The 24,544-nt window shown below is 36.6% G+C and overlaps 1 protein-coding gene across 5 annotated transcripts in view; it reads right to left on the bottom strand.

Annotated features, from left to right (window-relative positions):
* Window positions 1-744: 744 nt before the first annotated feature.
* VEZT (vezatin, adherens junctions transmembrane protein) overlaps window positions 745-24,544 on the bottom strand; it is a 67,105-nt gene continuing 43,305 nt past the window's right edge. For 3 of the 5 annotated variants that reach the window (XM_032346721.1, XM_032346719.1, XM_032346723.1), the window contains 6 exons: window positions 21,323-21,470; window positions 15,660-15,991; window positions 12,615-12,808; window positions 8,679-8,779; window positions 6,909-7,116; window positions 745-3,413 (listed from right to left, as the gene is read on the bottom strand). In XM_032346721.1, the coding sequence (XP_032202612.1) occupies window positions 2,899-3,413; window positions 6,909-7,116; window positions 8,679-8,779; window positions 12,615-12,808; window positions 15,660-15,991; window positions 21,323-21,470 (1,498 nt within the window). In that variant the 3' untranslated portion in view covers window positions 745-2,898. Of the gene's footprint in view, window positions 3,414-3,435; window positions 4,485-6,908; window positions 7,117-8,678; window positions 8,780-12,614; window positions 12,809-15,659; window positions 15,992-21,322; window positions 21,471-24,544 lie in introns of those variants that run through there. The other 2 variants (XM_032346720.1, XM_032346722.1) reach the window with 2 other exon arrangements.

The raw sequence follows: 24,544 nt of genomic DNA on the forward strand, positions 1-24,544 counted from the left end.
CATATTCTTAAATTTTCTTAGAAATTTGCCTTAAATATGTTTCTCCTGACTTGTCTCCAATAACTTGAGAAATCAAACCTGAGTCAGTACATCAGTTCTTAATTAAATATATTCAAACATACAATTTTAATGAAGTACAATTTTAAAGAAGACTTAACTTGTGAAGTCAGATGATACAGACAACTGAAAATATAAGCAGAAGATCACAAATCAAACACCAACAAAAGACTGGCCCAAGGTATGCCAGATATGCAGGGTTTTAATGAAAGCTGAAAAAAATAAGAATTTTAGGTGTGATAACTGTTACCAAATCATTTACTACCATGACTTTCCTTACTTCAGGCAAAGAGTAAAAATCTTGTCTTCAAGAGAGCCCCAAATAGCTTCTTTCATGGATTCTAACATTAAGTACTAGGTTTATCCTGGTAAAATAAACTATGGAAATGTTCATGTTAAAAGCTATTAGGATATTACTCCTAACAAGAATTATCCTGTCAAAATATCACTGTAAAATTTGGAAAGCACAATTACAAGCGTTGCATCCCCAAATATTTTTCCCCGAGAGCTTCTTTTGGAAGGAGGATGGCAACAATTAAAACTAGTCAAAAGCCTGATAATAGAAAGTGAAATATTCTTATAAAAGTAACAAACAAGAATACCTACTTATAATTACATTGGCCTATTTGTTTTTATTTCCTAAGGTATTCGTGGCAAGGAAAACAAAGTCCTAGACAGAGATTCTTAGATTTTTACTGCACGTAAGCATCACCTAGGTCTCATTCCAAAATGACCAACTAAGAATGGATTGGGAATATGGCCCCAAATCTGCAATATAAAAACAAGACCTCTAATTTATTCTAAGGTAGGTGCCCCGTAAAAACCCAAAAAACAAAACAAAACAAAACAAAAAAACCAAAAACCTGAGAAACACTGACTTTTAGACTATTATAAGAGAAAACTAGGAATATTCACAGGGAAGGTAATATTTTATCTTAGAAACCGTTTAAATGATGAAAGAAATTTTGAAAACTACACAAAAAAAGGTACTTCATTTAAAGTCCCAAGATCCTTATATCATGGTTTCAACAAGTAGAATTTTCATAGAATTAAGTTAACAACTAGTAAATAAAACAGATCACAGACTGGAAGATTAGGAATTCCTGATTAAAATCAGTCTTTTAAAATTAAAAAGTATCACCCCAGCACTGAATAAAACTGATAAAATATTATGAAGATATTTTCCCAAACTGCTATAATAAAAATAATACAATAAAAGAATTAAAAGTTATTAAACTCTAGTTCTTTCTGTGTTAAGTTCACAGATTAAGAAAAAGATTACCAAGTTTTTCCATAATTGCCTCCTCTAAGTCCAAGAAGAAGAGGAGTTGGCAAACTAAGTAATTTATAAGGAAAATATTATTTAAGAATATAATCGTCAGGCTCAAAACAAGATTTGTTTTTTTCTTGAAATTTAGCTAACCATTGCTAAGTGAGAAACTGGGCCCACCCTAAGATAATCCTAAGAGCTTAATTATGGATAAGTCCTAGAATTTTTGGCAATAGGCAGAATTACTTAGTGTTCAGAGGGTCTCTACTATTCATATAAAGCAGAACCAAGTTTTTCCTCAGGTTAAAAAATAAATTTCCCAAGATTACTGAAAAAATTAAATAAAAATCTCCTCGGTATACATAACTCTACTAAGTCAAAGGGCTAAGTTTACAGGAATCTGAATGTTTAACTCTGAAGACAATCTATATTCATTGTGTAATCTCCTTGGTAGGACAGCAGCAAAAATTACTACTCCTATACTCTTCCCAAGTAATGTCTATAAACTATGTCAGTGCATAAGGGCTATAGGTTTCAAGAAACAATATACACCTGAAAATGTCACATTTTGAAAATGCAATCATTTAACACCGGACAATTTGGAAAGCAACCTCTTTTACGAGGTAGTTTGTCAATGAAGTATTAAGGAGACAAGGATGCTTTCCAGGAAGCAGACAGAATGTTTCCAGAATCTCAATAAAGTGGAGAGGGTATAGCCTCAGAAGCTCAAGTGACTGGCTTATGTTAGTGGCACCCAGTGATCTGCAGGCAAACCTACACAAAGAACTTGCTGCAAAGTTGAGAATGGGGCCTTGAACCAAAGAGATCCCACTCTGACATCATTCCCTATTAATTATAACACGAACAGAAGATAAACACAAAAAATAACTGAAAGGCTAATTTTTAAAACAGTACAATGTTTTTCTTTTCAAGATTATTAGGACATCTTAAAATTAACTACCAAATACAGGTATGAACAAGGAAACGTAAGAAACATATCACAATCCCAGTACTTTTGACACTACTTTTGAGTTCCAAACCCCAGTACACATTAATTGTATGAATTCAATTTTTTTTTTATTCAGAACCTGTATCTTTAAGACTGGTATAAACAAAAATAAAATACAAACAAGTTGTTATTAACATAATAGCTGCAGTTATTAACTGCGAGAATACAGTAAAAAGGAGTCATACTAAATGTTAATGTTCTTGCAACAGAATTATCCCAGTCATTTTAGCAAATTCTGGCAAGAAATGATAAATTTGTTTCTTATTAAAAGTACCTAAAGAATTCCCAAGATCAATCAGTTGTACTGCAAGTAGAACAGCAGTTTATTTGAAAGAGCCCTTACCTTTCTCTGACTTTCCTAAAAATTTGCCATTTACAGGTTAGCTACTATATTCAGAACAGTTGTTCAAACCAGGGTTCTTGCTGTAAATTCACATCTCAGCTTTATATATAGTAAACTTAACACTCGTTTTCCCTTTCCAGTGGATCACCTATCTAGTGTTGAAGCTAAAACACCTGCATAAAAGCAACAATTTAAAATCCTTCATGTAAATCTTGGTTCTTACTTCTCTTCTACCTCATTTTTATTTTCTTGTATTATTTGTTCTTCCTCCTCATCACCAAAAGTCTGTTCCTGCATGGTGGTAAAGGAGAGAGATCTAGCAGCCACTTCTGCAGCAAGACCAGCGGTGAAGGTAAAATCCGGTGACAGCTGGAGCCGGGCCAGCCTCTGCTTAATGGAGGGCTGTAATAGGTCCCTGGGAGCTGGAAGGGCAGTGGACAGGCTATCTACATCTGCCTGCTGACATTCCTCTTCACTCTCACACTGGTAACACACTCTTTCTTCAGCTCCTTGGAGGAAGACTTCATTTGCAGAATTGTCTTTATTTTTACCATCTAGAGGGTTTTCAGATAAATACTCAGTCCTACTACTTATTTCATTGTCAGCTGTGGAGGGTTTACTATTTTCCTCTTCAGTATCATTTTTACCAACTGTCCCCATATCTGAATCCACTGATGGTTCTGAATTACTTATGGGTTCCACTGGGTCTACAGGAGACAAGGATTTCAACACAGCTTCAAAGGAAAAAAAAAAAGAAAGAAAGAAAAAAAGAAAGAAAAGTAATAACTAAGGACCCAGCAATGATTTAAACTTTAATTTAAACTCCAGTAATTTTTTCTTATAAAGAACAATAAATAAAAGCTAAATAAAACTTTCTAGTAAAATCCGTATGAATTTATAAATCCAGAACTTTTTATAAGAGATAGAATGCCTAAGAAATGAAATGAGATGGGGTAATGATGAAGATTTTGAAACACCTCACACGTTCTCTTATTCAAAACATTAAAGCAGTGGTTCTCAAAGTGTGGTCCCAGACCAGCAGCATCAGTCATTACCACAAGGTTACTGGACAGAAAAGCACACTTTCGGGCCCGACCCAGACCTATGAAGGGGGCACTGTGGGTGGGACCACCTGTGTTGACAAGCCCTATGCTTGACTCTGATACACACTGAGGCTTGAGAACCATCTTATGAAAGAATAAGCAGAGTGATTTTTACTGATAATGTGTCAGTTAAAAGGCCTAAAGTCATCCAGATAATAATCATGATCGTCAGCACATATATATTTACAAGTTAAAACAGCATGGAAAAAAATATGCACATAATTCAACTTACTTGCCAACCACCTAATAAGACCCTGATGAAAGTAAAGCCATAACTTCTACACATTTTGAAATGTCACAGAAAAATAGAAAACAAAACCTGGATTCAAAATCAACTATTGTACAAAGCATAATACATAAATATCATATCCATACGGCAGAAGTTGTCCTTTCAAGGAAAATGAAGATTTATTTAGCCCCTCTTGATGTTAGTAGGCAGTGGGTTGCTTGCTAGGCAGTCTCTCCTCCCAGTATGAGGGGTTAGTACAATACAATATATTAGGAAGCATGACGGAAGAAAAGAAAGTGCTTCTTGAAGATCTGGCGTTTATTTAAAAAATAATTTGTAAAAGGTGTCCATTTCCAAGAAACAGATCCCTAAGCTGCAGTAACTCCACTAGGGAAGCAGCAACAACAGAAAAAAATGGCCACAGCAGGTTCCAGTGTAGAATATCCCTCTCTAATTCCATTCGGACTTTACCCCTGTAGGCAGAGATGAAAACAACTCTGGAAGATGTACTGAAATTTTTCATGGAAAAAGCATTTTATGGTATCAGCAGCTTTTTACTTATTTCCACAAACAAAATCAGCATTACTGCCCTTTCAAATGTAAACTACCAGAAGCACATACCTGAAAAAAGACACACATTTCTTTCATTATTATATCCTTGCCCATATTGTCAATAGGAGAATTTTAAAGCTATATGGAGAAAACACTAAGCAATAAAAAGGATACAGGTTTATATACAATGCTATTTGCAGTCTTCCCATACATTTTTAGTCAATAAATCTATTCTTAAAGAATGCAGCAATTAAATAGGGCAAAATAATCTGTACAACTGCAGGATCAGGTGTTAACCCTGCCGGAACGTAAGTCTCTGGGAGTACGAGGATTGTTGTCTCTTAGTCTATGCACTAGGGACACAGGAGCAAACAGTGCCTTAGGAACTACTTGTTGAATGAGTAATTGCTGACTGAACACTGTGGGGGATACTAAAGCCCCCACCGATTGTAATTTCATTACAGAGACAGAAACACTGGATGCATAGAAAACAAGAGTGCCTAAAACACAATCATCTCTGGTTCACACAGGCCCAGCATATGAACAAACAGGCTGCAGGAATATCTTAACTGCTGCTCCTGGGAAGTTCTTAACCCACTACATATGTCGCTGCTCAAGACTTCCTTCCAGTTCCCTCTAGTGTGCCTCCTGGTGTGAGGCTCTGTAGTGGTGAGAGAGTTAGCAGGGAGAGGACGATTCATGGATGAGCAACTGGGAGAAAGGGCAGCTTGGGGAGAAGATAGGATTCGTGATATAAAGAGATCAACATGCATGTTTTTCTTTTATTAAGGTTTTTTTTTTTCCTTAAAAGTAAACTCCACCCCCAATGTGGGGCTTGAACTCATGATCCCAAGATGAAGAGTCGCATGCTCTACTGACTGAGCCAGCCAAGCACCCCAGCATGAATGTTTTTCATGAATAAAAACAATGTTTGTGGAACCACAGTCTAATTAGATAAATATAACCAGAGGAGGATATCTATATTAGAAAGAGTAGAAAATATAATTGGAAATGATGGACTTATTTTGACAGAGAGGCTTGAAACCAGGAATAAAAAGTTGAGATTTAATATGGTAGGAAAGGGAGAACCACCCTAGCTTTTAAAGATAGAGAGCCACTATCCATGTACTACTGTTTGAGAAAAATCTGGAGGGAGTCTGCAAGGATAGAAGCTAGCTTAGAAGCCATCTTCTAAGGGTAGCTTAGAAGAAAAAGGTATTGAAAACAGAAGTCTACTGGGGTGCCAGGCTGGCTCAGTTGGCAGAGCATGAGACTCTTGATCTTGAGGTCATGAGTTTGAGCCCCACATTGGGGGCAGAGTTTACATAATAAAAAAGAAAATGGAAGTCAGTTAAGAGACTATTACAATATATAAGCACAATCTAATAAGGACCTGGGCTATAAAGGGGGCCAATGGGAAGGATAAAATCAAGAAATGTGCACCTGGACAAGGGTGAATGGTAGGACTACTAAGAGAAGAAAGGAAAAAACCTGAGGAACTTTCCAGATGTACAGGTAATCTATAAACTTCTAGTGAAAAAGAGAACAGGAAAAGAAGGCAGGTGATTTTTTTTTTTTTAATAATCTTTTAAAAATAAACATATAATGTATTATTAGCCCCAGGGGTACAGGTCTGTGAAAGGAAGGCAGGTGATTTTGAGGCTCCGCATAAGTACTCTATAAAAGGGGAATCCCACTCTCTCTACTTAAGAGATCTACGGAAGTTAATTCACAACTAGGAATTAGCTAGTTTGATATTGTTAAGTATTAAGCTTCTCCTCATTCCTTCCCCTATTTCCCATGAACTCCGACTAAAAATAAGAAGAGCGGGAAACTTAATGGAGTTTAATGCTAATTGTCTGTACCGTATCCAAATAAGGAGACAGTGTGCACAAAAACACCTCCTCTTCTCCCATCTACTGAAGAGCTCAAAACAATTAAGGAACTTTAATGATGTAGCTGACTGGCCTAGGTCTTAATTCATTTGTTCCAATGGTGAACACAGAGTTATTACTTTGGGGCTTCAATGAGGTATTTATGATATCAACATGAAGAGAACAGAGTGTAGAACCTCAAATTCACTAAATTTGAAAATACTCTAATTTTTTCAATGCACCACCCATTCCAAATAAAATTTAGTAAAACATCAAATACCTGATGAAAAAGTATGATTTCAAATTCCCAATTTGACTATATACCTATTCTTTTTTTGATCATATTGATCTGTGTTCACAAGAAAAAGTACTATACTTGCTGACAAATCCCTAAAATTAAAGCTATAGGAATTATATAGCTAAAATAAACCCCTACATTAAAAATAACCTTTTACTCTGATGTCAGCTTACCGTGATCACTAAATAGAAGTTGCTTCCATTTCTGCCTTTCGGCCTCTGATGCTTTAAATCCCAGCACAGATTTTAGTTCTTGGAGTACCCTCTTGGATTCTTCATGCTCACGCTTCTGTCTCTCTCTGTCTTCTTGAGACAAGTAATAAAAATCATCCTTTCTGAAATCACTGTCCATATCTATATCATCTACATAAGCTTCTAATTCCTGAAAATGAATACAAGAAAAAGCACTTTACTCCGAGCAGACAATTTTCTAGTAGCATTCATTAACTTGTACCTACCCATCTCCAAGATTAAAAAATGAAGACTCTTGGCACAGGTCACTAAAGCAAAGGTGGGCAAACAGAGCAAATATATTACTATTACTATAGATAAACTGAAGTCTTAAAAAAACTTAATAGTTGATACTAAAAGGGATTATGGAAAAGAAAGTTTAATAACTTCAATCATTATTTTTCTGCTCTGATATCATTCTACAGATCTAGTCAAGATTAAGATTAGTTATTAGCTCTGCAAAACCAATCAAAATTAGAAAGGCTGGTAGTTTGGGGGAGGTGTCAGGTATGTTAAGTCTTTTTGTGGTAGATATCTGTGGTTCTTTCTGACTTCCCAGGGAGTTTGAACCTCATCTTACGGTTCTTCTTAACACTGAGGAACAGACTAGGATCCTTGCTTCCCAGCCTCCTTGTGGTTATAGGTCAGGCAAATAACTTGGGATCCTCTAATCAAATGTACATGGATCATGTCTGAACCAGAAGTTTGTTACAAGGGAAGCAGGCATCTTAAGGAATCTATTCTGGTAAGCATGGTGGCAGGTCAAGTTTCTAGAGATAGAGGTTCTAAAGGGAGTTTTTATTATCCAGTGACAATGTCTGCAGCTAGTGACTGGGCAGTGATGTTGCTGGAAAGGGAGAAGTTCTTTTGAGTGATTCTGGATGTTTATACCAGCCTGGTCCAAACCTACGTGGTCCTCAGAAATATTCTGTCCGTCATGTACTTTTTAAAAAATTTTTTGTTCGTTGGGGCGCCTGGTTGGCTCAGTCAGTTAAGCATCTGACTTTTGGTTTCAGCTCAGTCTCCGGGTGGTGAGGCTAAGCTCTATGGACTCTGTACTTAGTGGGGAGTCTGCTTGGGATACTCTTCCTCTGTCCCTCCCTGTGCTTGCGTGCTTTCTCTAGTAATAAAATAAAGTAAAATCAAATCTTCAAAATCCCTTGTGTATTAGCAGTAAACAGAATTGGTCTCCTTTTGCAATTAAGAACTGAGTAGACAATATGACCGAAGGAAAAGAAGTTTTCCTTAAGATAAGCAAAAGAAATCTTTGTCAGTATCTAAAGAAATCATTAAAAAATTGTTTCCTTAAAGTGAGGTATATTATACATGCTGCCAAATGCACAAATCTCAAAGTGTACAGGATTTTTATGTATGCGCACAGACTGGTAACCGCTAGTCAACATTTCCAGCATCCCAGAAGGTACCTTTACGAATGCACTAATTCTTAATGTGTTTAATCACCTACGTATCTAAGAAATAGTAAGGTATAAATAACATATAAATTCGCTGGTAGATTCAGTGGATTGAGTTAAAGGCACTAAGAAAAAATGATCTGACATCAGTTCAATACATTGTGTTGTAATTTTAAAGCTCATCACGAACATAAATTTAACAACTTGGTCAAAAATCATCCATGCCACTTACAGAGAAAGATAGGCAACCTTTATATGTGAAACTCTTCTTTAGGGGGAAAAAAGCCATTTTCACTGTTACCTGCTCCTCAGGGATTGGATCTTTGTCGGCAATGTGTAGAGTAGGCTGCATCAAAGGTACCACGGTACAACGCGGATTTTCACATACTATCTCAGGCTTGCCTTAAAAAGCAACAGGCCACACGGAAATGAGTGAACATCTAACTAAACAATGTTCTTAATACTAATATTTTGCCAATTTCATAGTCCAACTTGTGATTATAACTTGTAATTTATAAAAAAAAATTAAGGATGTTAAAGTTAACAGTAACGGCAGCAGATTTATAATTTAAGTTAAATTAAACTCTTGGAGGAGTAACTTTTCTCTCCCTTCTTCATCTCACCATAGTATCTGGCACACAACAGGTATTCTATAAATCAATTTTTGTTCGTGGCACAGGCGCACTCTCAAGACATGCCACCATTCATCCCCACAAAAAATAAACTTCAATCCTGCACTTCTCTTATATTATTTCTATTCTCAGAAGTTAGAATTGGAAATGAGTTTCATAAGTAATAGCTTGAAAAGATGACCCAGGTGTGAACTTTAATACTTAATATCGGTGTTTGTTTTCTAACCACAGGGTTACTTAGTCTCCTATCTAGTTCTCTGCTTTTCATCATTCTCTCTCTACTTACAAAGTAGTAGGGTTTAAGCATCTAGATTTTTACCTTTCAAGAGTAACGACAGATAACTGGTTGGGACCAGGGTTGGTGGGGGAGACTCCTGGCTGTCAAGGGCTGATGTGGACTAAGCACACTTGACTGGACTGGGAAGGACTCTTAGCAGGTCTGTGTCAACAGCAATGTGTCAACAGCTGATATTGTCAGGCAACTGCTTACATACAAGGGATTGAATAAATAAGTAAAAATTGAAGATAACGAGAGCCAAGTTTCTCATAATCAGAAAAGAGAGGTACAAATAAGGAGAAGGACAGAAGAACTCTGTAGTACTGGGACTGAATTGGAGGTATTGGTGTGAACCCACGGCATGTAACATATATGGACAGACAGATACAGAAATAAATCTGTGTAAATGTATATATGTGTGTACATTTACACAGATCTATTTCACAACCTTGTATGTTGGGAATTGGTAAAAACAGTAATGCCGCAGTGGCTATGAGCATACTTGGCATTCACATCTTGGTTTCTAAGTACCACTTTCCCACTAAAGGACTGAGGGCTTCTTGGACACATGGCTGATGTTAGGGGTGGGGACAAGGAAAGTATGAAGATATAAAGAAGTGATCAAAGGAAGAATGATGGTGGCACAAACCATCCTGAATGGGTTCCCTCTGATTAAACTCTGGACAATTTGAGCAACAAAATAATAATACTAACAAATTATGATCTACAAAATAAGAATCCATATATCCATATTGATATAAATAAGTGGAAAGGGGGCTGTTTTGCCTCACAATAGAAGGCTGGCTAATAAGTGTAAAAGGAAAAGTGGAATTAGAAAATTACCATTTGGTAACAATCACAGTATCTAATTCAAACAAGAACTACTAAACTGGTGGATCCCAAAACTAGTGGGTGAAAAAACTAAGCTATTTTATTTTATTCACTTAGAAAATTCACTCTTTCTGGTATCTAATTTTATAAGATTAGACAGATCAGAGTCATATAACCACCACTACCACCACAACCAAGATAAAGAACAGCTCCCACACCTCAAAACATTGACTTGTGCTGCCTCTTTATAACCTATTCCTCCCTTCATATCCAACGCCTAGAAAACATAGGCTGCCTGTTGTTCCTATGAAATCATACTGTTTTAAGAATGTCATTTAAACGGAATCACAGACTATGTATTATTTGACTCTGGCTTCTTTTGAGTAACACAATGCATTAGAGATTCCTCCATCGTAATGATGGATCAGTAGTTTATTTCTTTTTTATTGCTGAGTAGTATTCCATGTGGATGGATAGAAGAGTTTATCCATTCATCAGCTGAAGGGACACTTGGAGTGCCTCTAGTTTTTAGTGATTATGAATAAAGCCACTATAAACATTTGTTTATAGGTTAAAGTGAACATTACATTTTTGTATCTCTTGAGTAAATCTCTGAAATGATACTAGTGGGACATATGGAACATATATGTTCCAATATAGTGGGAATAAACTTATATAACCTCAGAGTATTTTTTTAAATAACATGCTTATATTTAAAACAAGAAAGGCTAAAGCAGAATTAAGAACATAAAAGCTTAATGCCGTGTGTGATCTGGATCTGGGCATATAAGATTACTGTTGGATCAATCAGTGAAATTAGAATGGGAACTGTGGATTCGAGAGCACTATTGTGTCAGTGGTCATGGCCTGATTTTGGTGGTATATTGTAGGTATGTAGGAGAATATCCATTTTCAAAAATGCAAACACAAGATTTAGGGGCAAGGGGTCTCATGTCTGCATCTTACTCTCATCTTACTGGTTCAGAATAATACCACTGAAAGAATTTATAGACAGATACACACAGAGGTAAGGCAAATGTGGTAAAATGTCAATGACTGAGGAATATGGGTAAAGAAAGATACTTTGAACTATTCTCATGATATTTCTGTAGTTCTGAAATAACCTAAAAAGAGCAACAGCTAACTAGAGCACCTGCTTCTTAAAAAAATCATACATTTTATTCAAAGTCCCATTGCCATGGCCACTATGAGCATTTTAGTGAGAAAGTTTGCAAATGACTTATATCTTAATTTGTATCATTATCACTTACAAGCAAAAGCCACATATGCAGAATATTATGGCCTATCACCTGCCCAATGTTTTGGAGATAGTTTAACAATCATACTTAAGTGACTAAAATTCAACATCTCAGAGTATGCTAAGGGCAGGAATAAATGGAATGCATCTCTAAACACCCAGTGGTCTTCTGAGTGTTTCCACTTAAAGAAAATGTACTCAAGAAACTAATATTACACTGTATGTTAACTAACTGGAATTTAAATAAAAACTTGAAAAGAAAAAGCCTGCCCAAAAAAGCCTGAAAAAGAGAAAAAGCTCTATACTTGTCATATCAAAAAGTTTAACATGCATAAATGTTTGCATATATCAAAAATCCTTAGCAAATGTACCCTTTGAAGAAAAAAATTACTCGCCATTTGTATTTTAGATGTAAAGGAAATCTATTGGTGATGTATCAGCAATTAGCATGTTAACATTTCCTTTGAAGAAAGTTAACTTTCACTACATACTTATTCAGCTTCTTAAACACATTAAAGTATTACAGAACTAGCTGTAAATAAAATAGTGACTAACAAGATGATAAAGCACTGATCATCTTAGGCAGCAATACAATTTCTACACACAAATATAATTTTCAAAAAGGCCCAGGGGACAAACATGGTATTGGTTTATAGCACAAAATTTAAAAATATGCCAAATATTTACAATGAATTAGTGAAATGAGTAAAAACTAATATAAAATCTGGGTCAAATGAAAGCAGTTTTGTGGAAAATTTGAAGACTACCCTTTGCCCAGCGATATAAGGCATTCCAATGTCACCATTAAATACTGGCATTTAACACATCTCAGACCCTGGCCTACTATTTCTGAAGGCTTGACGTATTCTACCTTAAAAGCAAGCTCAATTTCTGGCCCCTAACTATCAAGCTCATTATTACACTAACTAGAAATGGGTTTCTGGAAGTTCTAATAATGGAATAATACTATTTAAATCTATCCCTTCATTAAGTTTTTTAAAAAAGGAGGCATAGGATCCAGAGAACTTCCAAATCATATTCACTTATTGTTCGTAAAATAAGAGCCAGGCTTTATATTCAGTGTCAATTTGTATGTATAAGTTCAACTTTTCTTTTAGTAAACTAAAGTTTTGTTAAGTCACTTACATCATAGAGATAAGAAATCCACCTAACAAAATCTTACTGGAGGAGAGTAAGAATGCCTGATAAATGTGTACAAAGGAAAGCTCTCATTGGTACCTTTTCTATCTGTGTTTCTTCGGAGCAGTCGATCCACTTGAGAAATGGCCTCTTCCCAGCAATTGTTGCTTGCCTGAACATGGGGCTGAATCAACTTTAACTTCTGTTCTAGGATTTGATAAGATTCTGATACTAGTTCCTGTGTTTCTTTAGTACAAACAAGCTTCTCAAGTTCATCTTCAAGAATTATTACCCTAAGTAATAAAGAAAAACAGAAACAGATTTCTAAAATATTAAATGGAAAATGTCTAATTCACAAGGCCTATTTAAGAAATAAGCTTATAAGATGAAAAGAGTTTTGGAGATGGAAAGGGTGATGGTCGCCAACAATGTCTATGTACCTAATGGCATTGAACTGTATGACAAAAAATGGCTAAATGGTAAATTTAATGTTACGTGCATTTTACCACAATATTTTCAAAAGCTCATAAAGGACATCACCTATTTATCCAACAATATTTCTTTTAAATATATGAGGCTTTTATGAGCTGAAAAGATAAATGAAGCTCATTTCATCCTTAATAGGAACCATAACTGAATCAGGGAAATTAGGCATATCTATGCAAGCATAATGTCATAACATATAAAGTTATAACAACATTTTATTTCCATTTTACAGATGAGGAATTAGGTCCAGGGAGTTGAAACTTGCCTAGCGTTAGACAGCTGGCAAGCTTTAAGTCCGGGCTGAATCTAAGCCCAAGAGTGTAATACCATAGAAAGATATAGACTGTGTTACAAGAATTCAGAAGAGGAGAAAAGTTGCTACCAGCTATGGGTACAGAGAGGGAGCAACTGAGGAAGAGGTACTTTTGAGGAAGTACTGAAGGATGGACAAAATGTGAACATGTACAAAAGATAAGGAAGGTCATTCTAAACGGTACATGGGAAAAGGCATTCATGCAGTTTGTTTGGACTGTATAAAGGAGAGAGAAACAGAGAGAGAAAGGCAGACTATCATCAGGTTATAGCAAATCCTCTCAACAGAATGTTTCCTACAGACTTTAGTCCATGCTGCTATACTCTGAAACCAGTGAAGATGTGCAATTAGCGAAAGCACATACATACATGCCTCAGATACATTATTTTGATAGTGAGCCCTCTAGAGGCAGTGAGAACAGTCAAAGTGTTACTCTCTAGAGTACACAACTGGGAAGAACAAGGGACGAGTGAGAAGGAGGAGTGAAACACAAAACAGATGTTTAGACAACACTTTTAAAATTGTGTACAGTGGTGCTATAGAGCAAATCAGATATGGCTTGTGACTGGTATACTCTGTCTGAAAGATGACATATAGGACCATATACAGAAGATTCCATTTTTAAACAGGCGACATCCTTCCCATGCAAAGTCCATAACCTCTGCCATGGCACCAAGCCCCTTTTTCATGTCCTTCCAGTGTAGTCTCTTTCTTCCCTGAGCCATCTTCCCTTACTCTAATGCATTCTATTAAGTTCTGTGTAGTTCTGATTCTATTGCCAAAAATTAATTTTTAAAAAGATTTTATTTATTTATTTATTTGAGAGAGAGAGAGAGAGAGAGACAGTAAGAGTAAGAGAGGGAAAACAAGCAGGGGAAGTGGGACAGGGAGAAGCAAGCTTCCCACCAGGCAGGGAGCGTGATGTGGGGCTTGATCCCAGGAACCTGGGATCATGACCTGAGCTGAAGGCAGACACTTAATGACTGAGCCACTCAGGCACCCTGAAAAATTCTTTAGAGACTCTGGCTTTGCCCAATACAACCTTCCCACTGAAATGTTTTCTCTGACATTCACCCAACCTTTGTTGTCCCTTCTAGCAGAGATTGCTTTATCTCCCATATTCCCTGTGGGAGACAGGACTGAGTCAGGTTAGCATTCATTTATCTGTTTTCTGAGAACCACCGCTAGAGACCACTGGAACATCCCTGCCTCACAGCTCCTCAATTTCCCCCCCTGCCGTAACTTTTATAGCCGCCTTATATACCGCAGACAGATGGGTAAAAATTTATTTTCTCAAAATGTCTTTCCTATCTTAATTTCTTGTTCATCATATCTTCCTTACTTCACTGAACTAGCCCTTTGACTTTAAGGAGACGTCAAATGCTTTTGACCTGTTTTTGTTGTTTGTTTTTATCTTACAAAACTGAGTTCTGACCTCCCTATTCTACTTCTTGCCTGGTATACAGGGTCAGGTCCATCAACTAAGATCTTATCAATTCATTAAATTCCAAGACTTTTCTGATTACCAACACAACAGGAACCCAGCCCATTCATTTGATCCTGTCCTGTAAGTATATGTTACAGAAAAATGTCACTGGAATGACTGGATGCTACATTTGATCAAGGTAGAGTACCAATAACACCATGCAAAGTAAAAAATGAACAAATATAGGGGTGCCTGGGTGGCTCAGTTGGTTTAGCAACTGCCTTCAGCTCAAGTCATGATCCTGGAGTTCGGGGATCAAGTCCCGCATCAGGCTCCCAGCTCCATCGAGAGTCTGCTGCTCCCTCTAACCTTCTCCCCTCTCATGCTCTCTCTCAAATAAATAAAATCTCAAAAAAACCCTTTAACAAATATAGTCTATGGACCCTGCCCTCTAATATTCAACTTGGGCCAAAAAGTTTGTCCTCTGTTGAGAAAATGTCTAAATCTGCTTTAATTTATTTTAAAAAATTGTAATATATTATTCTTCAACTGAATATAACAATACCTCTTATAACTTGCTGTTCCAGTGCTGGCAGATATTTTGCTCAGATTGCAGGGTCCAGTTAAGAGCCCTACTTAAAGAAGAGTTAGTTAAAACAAGCTCAATCTTTGTAAACATCTCCATTTCAGCTCTCAAAGAGAATGAACACCTGCTTTTGACCTATGTTTCTAGGTTTTCTGTTGAAATCAGACAAAGTGAAAACCGTAAATGATTCCCCCAAATTATAGTACCTACAAATCATTCTCCATTCCTCACGCCATATGTCTCAATTTTGCTGCTTCTTTCTAGCTAAGACACAAGCCAGCAACCACAATGGCTGATCATGGAGACATCTTCTTATTTGGCTTCAAAACTTACTCATTCAGTAATGCTTTCAGATGGAGCTGTAAGCTGCGTACTGCTGTGTGAACATTATTCAGTTCTCTTGACTTCTGCTGAGTTTTCGATAAACGCTGGGGTACTGACTGGTGCTGAGTTTCAAAGTACCGATAAAACTCATAGCTGCGCTTAAGCTCTTCCAAGCAGGCAGAATGAGCATGAGGTAGACCTTGAGTCACATCAGATAAAATACGATGAGGCAAAAGTGCTGGAGTCAATAAGGGCCCAGGAGGTGAATTAGCTGTAGAAAGTAATAGGGCTAACCGTCTGAAGAACTCTGAACTCTGTGCCACCCAGAGTTGAAACAAAACCTAAAAAGGAAAAGGAACTACATCAATTCAAAAAAAAAATTGGTCAAAATTCAAAACAAACTACAAATTTGTTTATCTTAACTTCTTAAATTTCTTACTTTATCATAAGATATGAATATAGGTGAGCTTGAACTAATCCTGAAGATTAGTCAAGAATGTCAGATCAAATTATGTAGTCATGGCATGTTGGAACTTCTAGTACGAATATAACATGTAACACCAGTATATACTTTTATTTTTTTTTAAAAGATTTTATCTACTTATTTGAAAGACGGAGATCACAAGTAGGCAGAAAGGCAGGCAGAGAGAGAGGAAGGGAAGCAGGCTCCCCACTGAGCAGAAAGCCCGATGCGGGGCTTGATCCCAGGACCCTGGGATCATGACCTGAGCTGAAGGCAGAGGCTTTAACCCACTGAGCCACCCAGGCGCCCCACTAGTATATACTTTAGAACAGTTCTATCCCGGAAAAGAAGTGTTGATAACAAGATACATCTATCAGAAGTGAATATTCCTTGATGAATTACTTGAACATTTTACACAAAGTAGAAAAGGAGAAAGCAGGAATAATGGACCTACAGAAGTCCAAAGAAATGAGTCAGCGATACATCCAGAATTTAGGGTTCAAAATTATACCATTTTCAGCCTATGAAATAGCTAAGAGATAACATAAAAATCAGTCTAGAGTATTCATACTTGAAGGTCTGGCATGAGAAACTGCAAAACCCATTCTTGAGATACAAAGAATCAACAAAGGATTTCTCTATATGTAGTCCTGTTCAATATGGGGACTATGAGGACAATATCCCACAAATAAACAAATACATGAGGAAGCAATCTAATATGAGAGTTAGCAGACAACAAAAAGATAATTGAATACTTTGGATAATTCTGATTTCAATTTTTCATAACCATGAAAGTGGACATTACTCAGACTGTTTTTATAAAATGAACTTTAAGTTATACAGACAATGAATTAAGATAATTTAATATAAACCCCTCTTACTACTAACTTATTTTTTAAAATTGAGCAAGGTCAAATTTCTAAACTGCTAAATACACACTGTCTAGGAATTCTTGAATTTATATAAGCAGCTGACCTCACAAGTCTTCTTATTTAACCATTAAATTTTGGGACCACAATGATTTTCTTTAGTCCTTCATTTGATCATTCAGCATATTCTTGGGCACCTAGATGTGCCAGGCACTGTTCTAGGTGCTGATAATACACCAGAATATAAAAGTGAAAAAAATCCCTTTCTTTCTTTTTTTTTTTTTTTAAAGATTTTATTTATCTCTACAGAGACAGAGAGAGAGACAGTGAGAGTAGGACCACGAGCAGGGGGAGTGGGAGAGGGGGAAGCAGGCTCCTGCCAAACAGGGACCCTGATGCGGGGCTGGATCCCAGGACCCTGGGATTATGACCTGAGCCAAAGGCAGATACTTAATGACTGAGTCACCCAGGTGCCCCCTTTTTAAAAAAAGATTTTATTTATTTATTTGACAGGCAGAGATCACAAGTAGGCAGAGAGGCAGGCAGAGAGAGAGAGAGAGAGGAGGAGGAAGCAGGCTCCCTGCTGAGCAGAGAGCCCGATGTGGGGCTCGATCCCAAGACCCTGGGATCATGACCTGAGCCAAAGGCAGACGTTTAACGAATGAGCCACCCAGGTGCCCCTAAAAGTCCCTTTCTTACTGGAACTTCTATTCAGGTGGCAGGGGGAGTAAAAGATTCTAACAAGTAAAAGACAGTTTCTTGGCTGATGAGTTATGAGAAAAAATACAGCAGAGAAGGGGAATAGTGAATGCATGGTGATGTGTGTATACCTGGGGGTTAGAAAAGGGAAAGGCAGAAGGAGGGAAAGATGGGGTGGCCAGGAATGTTTCTAACCAAGTGTCATCTAGAAGGAATTGAGCCATGGGATTACCATCAGGGAAGAGAATTACAGGGAGCAGGGGATTCAAGTACAAAGTCCTGTAGTGGGAATATATAGTACTTGGCACATCTGAAGAACAGCAAGGTCAGTGGGGCTGGTACAGTAAGTAAGGGACAGCATGGTAAGCGATGAAGTCCCTGAAATAACTGGCTTTTACTCTAAGAAAAATGGGGAGCCACTGAAGGATTCTCAGCAGAAGAGTTCTATGATCTCAGTCATGCTCCAGTCAGAAGGATACTAAAATAATCCAGCTGGGAGTTAATGGTAGCTTATATCACAGTGGTTAGTAGTTAAGAGGTGAGCAGTAGTGAGACTCTGGATATACAAGAACACAGAACCAACAGAATCTCTTGATAGATTGCTTATGAGAGGAAAAGTGTTATCCAAGATGATTCCAGAGTTTTGAACCACAGCAACTGAAAGAATCTAGTTGGCAGAGCTTACCACCACTTTTAAAAAGACTACTTATTGAATCACCGCCATATTCTCTGATTAAACCAAAACTAAGAAATATGCATTTCCCCCCCCATTTGCTGTTTGGATAGGAAAGTGGCTCTGGTTAACCACTGCTTATGGGCAAACAGGAAATTCTGATTTAAAGCATTTTCACAAAATGTGGATTTATTTTTTAAAGCAGGAAATACACTATTTTATAATGATGAAAAAACTAGTTAAAAATGTGAAAAAGGAAAAAGAGAGACAAGGACTCTATACTAAATATTTTATATACATCCCCTTAGGGCACAGTGAGGAGGTAGCTTTTCTTTCCAAAGGTACATCACTTGCTCAGTTTTCCTGACAGAAGATATGTGAACACTAAAATCTAAATCCAAAGGATATTTTCTTTATAGGACACGATGAAAATCACAAAGGAAAACAAAAGGCACTGATATATTTGTAAACCACCTTTCACTACATTTTAAAAAAAAGCTTTAATTAATGTTGCTCTTTAGAGAGAGAAATTTCCTTTAAATTTAACTTACTTTTAACTTAAAATTTCCTTTAAAATTTAACTTACAAAATCCATTTTTAAATTCTTTATCTGGGTACAATGGCAATAATAAAAGGTGGCAAACATAATTTTTGAACATCTCAGAAATTTTCAGTGGTTTATAAACTCCAGAGACATCAAGATAAAGCTTCTTGCAGAGGTTGGTACCTCTGCAATCCTGGTAATAACACAACACAATCATTGAGTTTGGTTATAGATAAAGCAAAAGATAAAGCAAAAGTCAAAGAACTAAAGTTAGTCTAATTTGTAAAAACAACTTCATTGAGCAAAAAGGATTTAGCTACAACTAGCATCTTTCACAGAAGTAGAATTACTGATTCAAAGAACATGATTTTTAAGGCTTTTTGTATGTCAAATTGCATTTTTTAAAAAAGAAGATTTTATTTATTTGCGAGAAAGTGAGCATGAGTTGGCGGGGTGGAGTGAGAGGCAGAAGAAGACTCCCCGCTGAGCACGGAGCCCAACACGGGGCTAATCCCGGGACCCCGAGATGATGATCTGAGCCAAAGTCAGATGCTTCACTGACTGAGCCACCCAGGCGCCCCTTTGTTAAATGGCATTCTGAACAACTTTAGGGAACTAAGGGAACCAGTAAGAAAATTATCACAGCAGCCTAGGTAAGAAATGATGAGGGCTACAATGAAGATGGTAGGAAGGGCTATAGAATGGATGGTTTTAAACATTTTCAAGGTCAAACAGACACAAGAATCTACAGACAAACTGGACACAAGGGATAAAAGCTCAGATAAGAAGGCTGGTATCCAGGTTTCTAGCTTAGTAAGTTGCGTGGTGCCACTTATTGATACGGGTTAGAACAAGGGTAAGAATAAGTCAAGGAAAATTTCAAGTAACAGTAAAGATTAAAAAAAAAAAAAACCAAAAGAATTAGAACATTTATGTGACTCTGGACATTTTAAAGATGTAGAGACTGATGCAGTCTCAAAACAAAAATGGATCTTGGTATCTATGCTGTCAACTACACTTGCACCGATTTCATGGTATCAGGTGAAGTTCTGAAGACTAGAAACTAAGAAACATCTAAGTGGAGTTTGCTAAATACTGAAAAAGAATCTAAAGACTCACTATTTAAAATCACTACTAGAATCTCACCAAACACATGGTTTTTGTAACTTGCTTTATTTTGTTTCTTCCATCTTACAATTTTTCTACCATCCATTCCAAAGAATGTACCATAAATCATTATCAATCTTATATTACTGAACTTCTGCTTCCAATATTTGCTGTTTGGGGAATATCATGAACATACTCTGAGTATATTCTGATTACTCAGATAAATCTTTAAGCTTAAGATTACTGAAGAGTACATACCTTTCTGAAGACTGGTATTAACTGCTCAAATGAACGAATTTGTACTATTACTAGTATGTGAGGTCTCTCTGCTCATAGATAATAAATATTATCAACTTTCAATATCCTTGGCAAAATGTCTACTTACTACTAATGAGACCAAAAGTTTTATCATATTTATTGGCCATTTCTATCCCTTCCTTTGTGCAGCCAGTCCATGCACCCGCCCTATCTTGTCTAGGTTTTACACACCATAGTGCTCTTTACTATGTAGAGAGAATTATATCTACTTTTGTTAAAAACCATTGCAATTTTTTTCACTTAGAAGTTTCTTTTTTTTTAGAAGTTTAATTCTTATATAGTCAAATATATTCTTTTTTTATTTTTTATTTTTATTAACATATATTATTTGCCCCAGGGGTACAGGTCTGTGAATCACCAGGCTTACACATTTCACAGCACTCACCATAGCACGTACCCTCCCCAATGTCCGTAACGCAGCCATACTACCTCTACCCCTACCCGCCAGCAACCCTCAGTTTGTTTTGTGAGATTAAGAGTCTCTTATGGTTTGTCTCCCTCCCAATCCCATCTTGTTTCATTTTTTTTCCTTCTCTACCCCCACAACCCCCTGCCCTGCCTCTCAAAATCCTTACAGCAGAGAGATCATATGATAATTGTCTTTCTCTGATTGGTCAAATACATTCTTTTATGCATATTTTCCAAGGGAAGATATAGATCTTTTAAGTTCTTTATCCAAGTTTGTTAAAACAAGTAGTCATAAAATCACTCATATTTAATGTAAATTCACTTATCTATAAACTCTGACTTAAGGCGAGAAAATCTTATAGTAAGAATTTTAAGTATTTTTGATATCAAAATATAAATATCTCCTCATTCAATCTTAACAATGCTCTCAACTTTTAAAGACAGCTTCCCCAGCATCAAGAAGGCTACTATGATGATGTTATTCAGCAAACAATAAAAAGGAACAAGTGGACCATTTATGTTCATACAGCACAAGTGCAATCCAAGAGTATCTAGCTTTTGCTCAGCCCTTTCGTTGCACAGATAGAGTACCTTCAAAGCAGGGAGGCTGAAGCCATCTGTGAGGTTATGTGCTTCCTCTTCTGAAATTTGCTCTTCACTAAGTCCCAGGCCCAGCTCCTTAAAAGGCACCACACAGATGTAGTTGGTTACATTGTCACTCTCAGAGTTCAGGGGGTAGGTTAAATTAGGTTAAGGCAATCAACAAAGCCTTTCATTAAAAAATATAAAGGGTACAGTGAAACCATCCAAAATTACCTTTACTAATCTTTATTCTGAACTTTGAGTGGAGGTGATGAATGTCCATTAAAAAAAAAAATCTTAAAATCTACTATTTTGGGGCATCTGGGTGGCTTAGCAGTTAAGCATCTGCCTTTGGCTCAGGTCATGATCCCAGGGTCCTAGAATCAACCCTCACATCAGGCTCTCTGCTCAGCGGGAAGCCAGCTTCTCCCTCTCCCACCTCCTCTGCTTGTGTTCCCTCTCTAGTTCTCTCTCTGTCAAATAAATAAGTAAAATCTTAAAAAAAAAAATCTATTAACATACCTCAGGTATCTTATAGGATACTTGTGAATAAAGTATCTTTATATCTATTTAAAGAATTAAAAGTTCAACTCTTCACAAGTGCTAAAGTACTAACTTAATTATTTTTGACAAGTACCCTTTGAAACTGTGTTATGTACTTTATCGTATCATGGCTCAGTATACCACAGTAAAGAGATCTCTCTTCCTCCCAGTGTGCACACTGCAGAACATCATTAGCACTAAGCCTGTTCTAGCTCAAGTAGTTCGACACAGACTACCGTTCTTTCCTCTTCCTCGGGGGCATCTATCAATTTACTATGAGATTTTATTCCCCCTTCAATAGTTTTTGTTTTGTTTTTTAATATAAGGGGTAAGGGAGGGACAGAGGGAGAAAGAATCTTAAGTAGGCTCCAAGGCTTGACACCCAGCATGGAGCCTGATGTGGGGCCTGATCTAACCCTAGGATCATGACCTGAGCCGAAATCAAGAGTCAGATGCTGAACCAACTGAGGCACCCTCCCCTTCAACAGTTTTTGTAAAGACTTATTTCCATATAATTCATGATACTGAACTATTTTTGTATTTCCAGCGTACTCTTATCTGCTCATACATAGAATAGTATTTTAATATAGTGCTATAGTCAATCTATATATATTCTATTCAAGTATTTTGTATCTCCATCTGTGAATTTGGCCTAGTTTTAATTCTTTATAATTTGTGTTTTGGTATTGCAATTATAGAAACTTCATAAATAAAATGAAGTAGGGGAGGCTTTCTAGCCTTTTCTATGGTCTAAAATAGTTTTTTGGAAAACTATAAAACCATCTGGGCCTGATAGTTAAAATTTTTTTATTCATTTCGTTTTTGAACATGTAATATATCCACAGGATCAAAATTCACAAGATATAAAAAGCCCATAAGGTATTAAGAGGTATAGTAAAAACTACTTCCTACCCCTTGTCCCTTAGTCACATCATTCCCCTAGCCAAAGGCGAAAGCAATCACTGTTACTAGTGTCCCTCAAGATATTTTTGTGCATCTTTCAAGATACTTTATGCAAAAATAAAAGCAAATCCAAATATAAATGTGTATGTGTGGATATATGTATATATGTACAATGAACACACTCATTTATTCCCTATATATATCTCCCACATATATCTATAGTCTTACACACACACACACACACACACACACACACAATCCCTGTTATGCACAAATGGAAGCATAGTGTAAAGAGTGCTCTGTACACTTCCTTTTTTTTCAACATGATTTGGATATCATTCCACAGTAGTGCATCAAGAACTTTATCATTTTTTATAGCTGCAAATTTTCCATTGATTACCTATAACCAGTTGTGTTGTTTTTTAAATGGAGTATTTTTTAATCATATACCTAATCTCTTTTAAGTTTTTTAATTCTTCTTAGGTCAGTTTTGAATATTTGTATTTTGATAAGGAATTATCCATTTCCTTCCACATTTTCAAAGTTGCTGTCACAAAGTTGTATGTATTATCTTGTTATAATTATTTTAATTTCTTCCATATCTATGGTTACAGCTCTGTTCCGATTACTAATTTTGTATATTTCTCCTCTTTTTACTTTGATCAGACACGTGAGGGCTTATACTTATTGGTCTTTTCAAGGAAATAGTTGTTGGCTTCTTTTTTATTTTAGTTCCCTATGGTTTTTGTGTGGTAAATATGTTCTGGTCTCTGCCTACCTCTGAATCTTATCCCATACTTCCCAACTTACTCTGCTCTAGTCATGATGGCCGTCTTGCATTATATGCTCCAAACACGCTAAAATAATTCCTGCCACAGATCTTTACACTCCCTGCTCCATCAGACTGGAACAAGATCTTTCCCCTCATTCAAATATCATATTAAATGTTAACTCTTTAGGGAGGCCTGATTGTAGGAGACTATGATCCAATTGAAAGCCATAACCCGCCAATCACTCTCTATCCTACTCAACTGGGGTTTTTTGCTTTGTAACAGATATGCAAAAATCTCATCTGTTCACTTTATATTTATTATCTCATTCACTAGAAGGCAAGAGCCATGAGTACAAGGATCTTGTCTGTCTTGTTCACTGCTAGGTTTCTATTATACAAAAAAATGACTGGCACAGGAAACTCATAAATTTGCCATCATTGTTAAGCTATTCCTTCTCACTCCCTTATCCCTCACTGAACTGTAAGTACGCTGAGGCAGGGACCATGCCTATTCCGTGTACCATCATAAACCCAGGGGCTGGCATATTGCTTGGCACTGAGTTTATTCTCAATAAATATTAACTGAATGAGTAACTACTTGAAGTTCACATGCCACACTACCATATCTCTATTTCTTTCAGTATCTTTGCTTCATTCTACTTGGAATGCAGACTATTATTATCCTCAAGGCCAATTCATTGAAAGCAATCTCTGACCCTGCTGGCCAAGTACATTGTCCTGCTCTGCTGGAAGGCACCCTGGGCACTTGTATTGTATTATGAATACCAGTTTATCTACTGAATATACTAAAAGTCTTTAAAAGTAGGTTATATAAGTTTTTACTCTATCTTTGTAACACATAGCAGGCAGGTATTTAGGCAGAGGGGAAACTGAATGGACAAGTTCATGACTAAAATTTCCAAAGTAGTACAATTTGGTACAGTTAAAAAATATATAGAGAGAAAGATTTCAAGTCATTAGTCCTAGAGTTAAGACACAATTTCACCTCTTAC

The sequence above is a fragment of the Mustela erminea genome, chromosome 6, assembly GCF_009829155.1.
Source record: "Mustela erminea isolate mMusErm1 chromosome 6, mMusErm1.Pri, whole genome shotgun sequence".
Taxonomy (NCBI): Eukaryota; Metazoa; Chordata; class Mammalia; order Carnivora; family Mustelidae; genus Mustela; species Mustela erminea.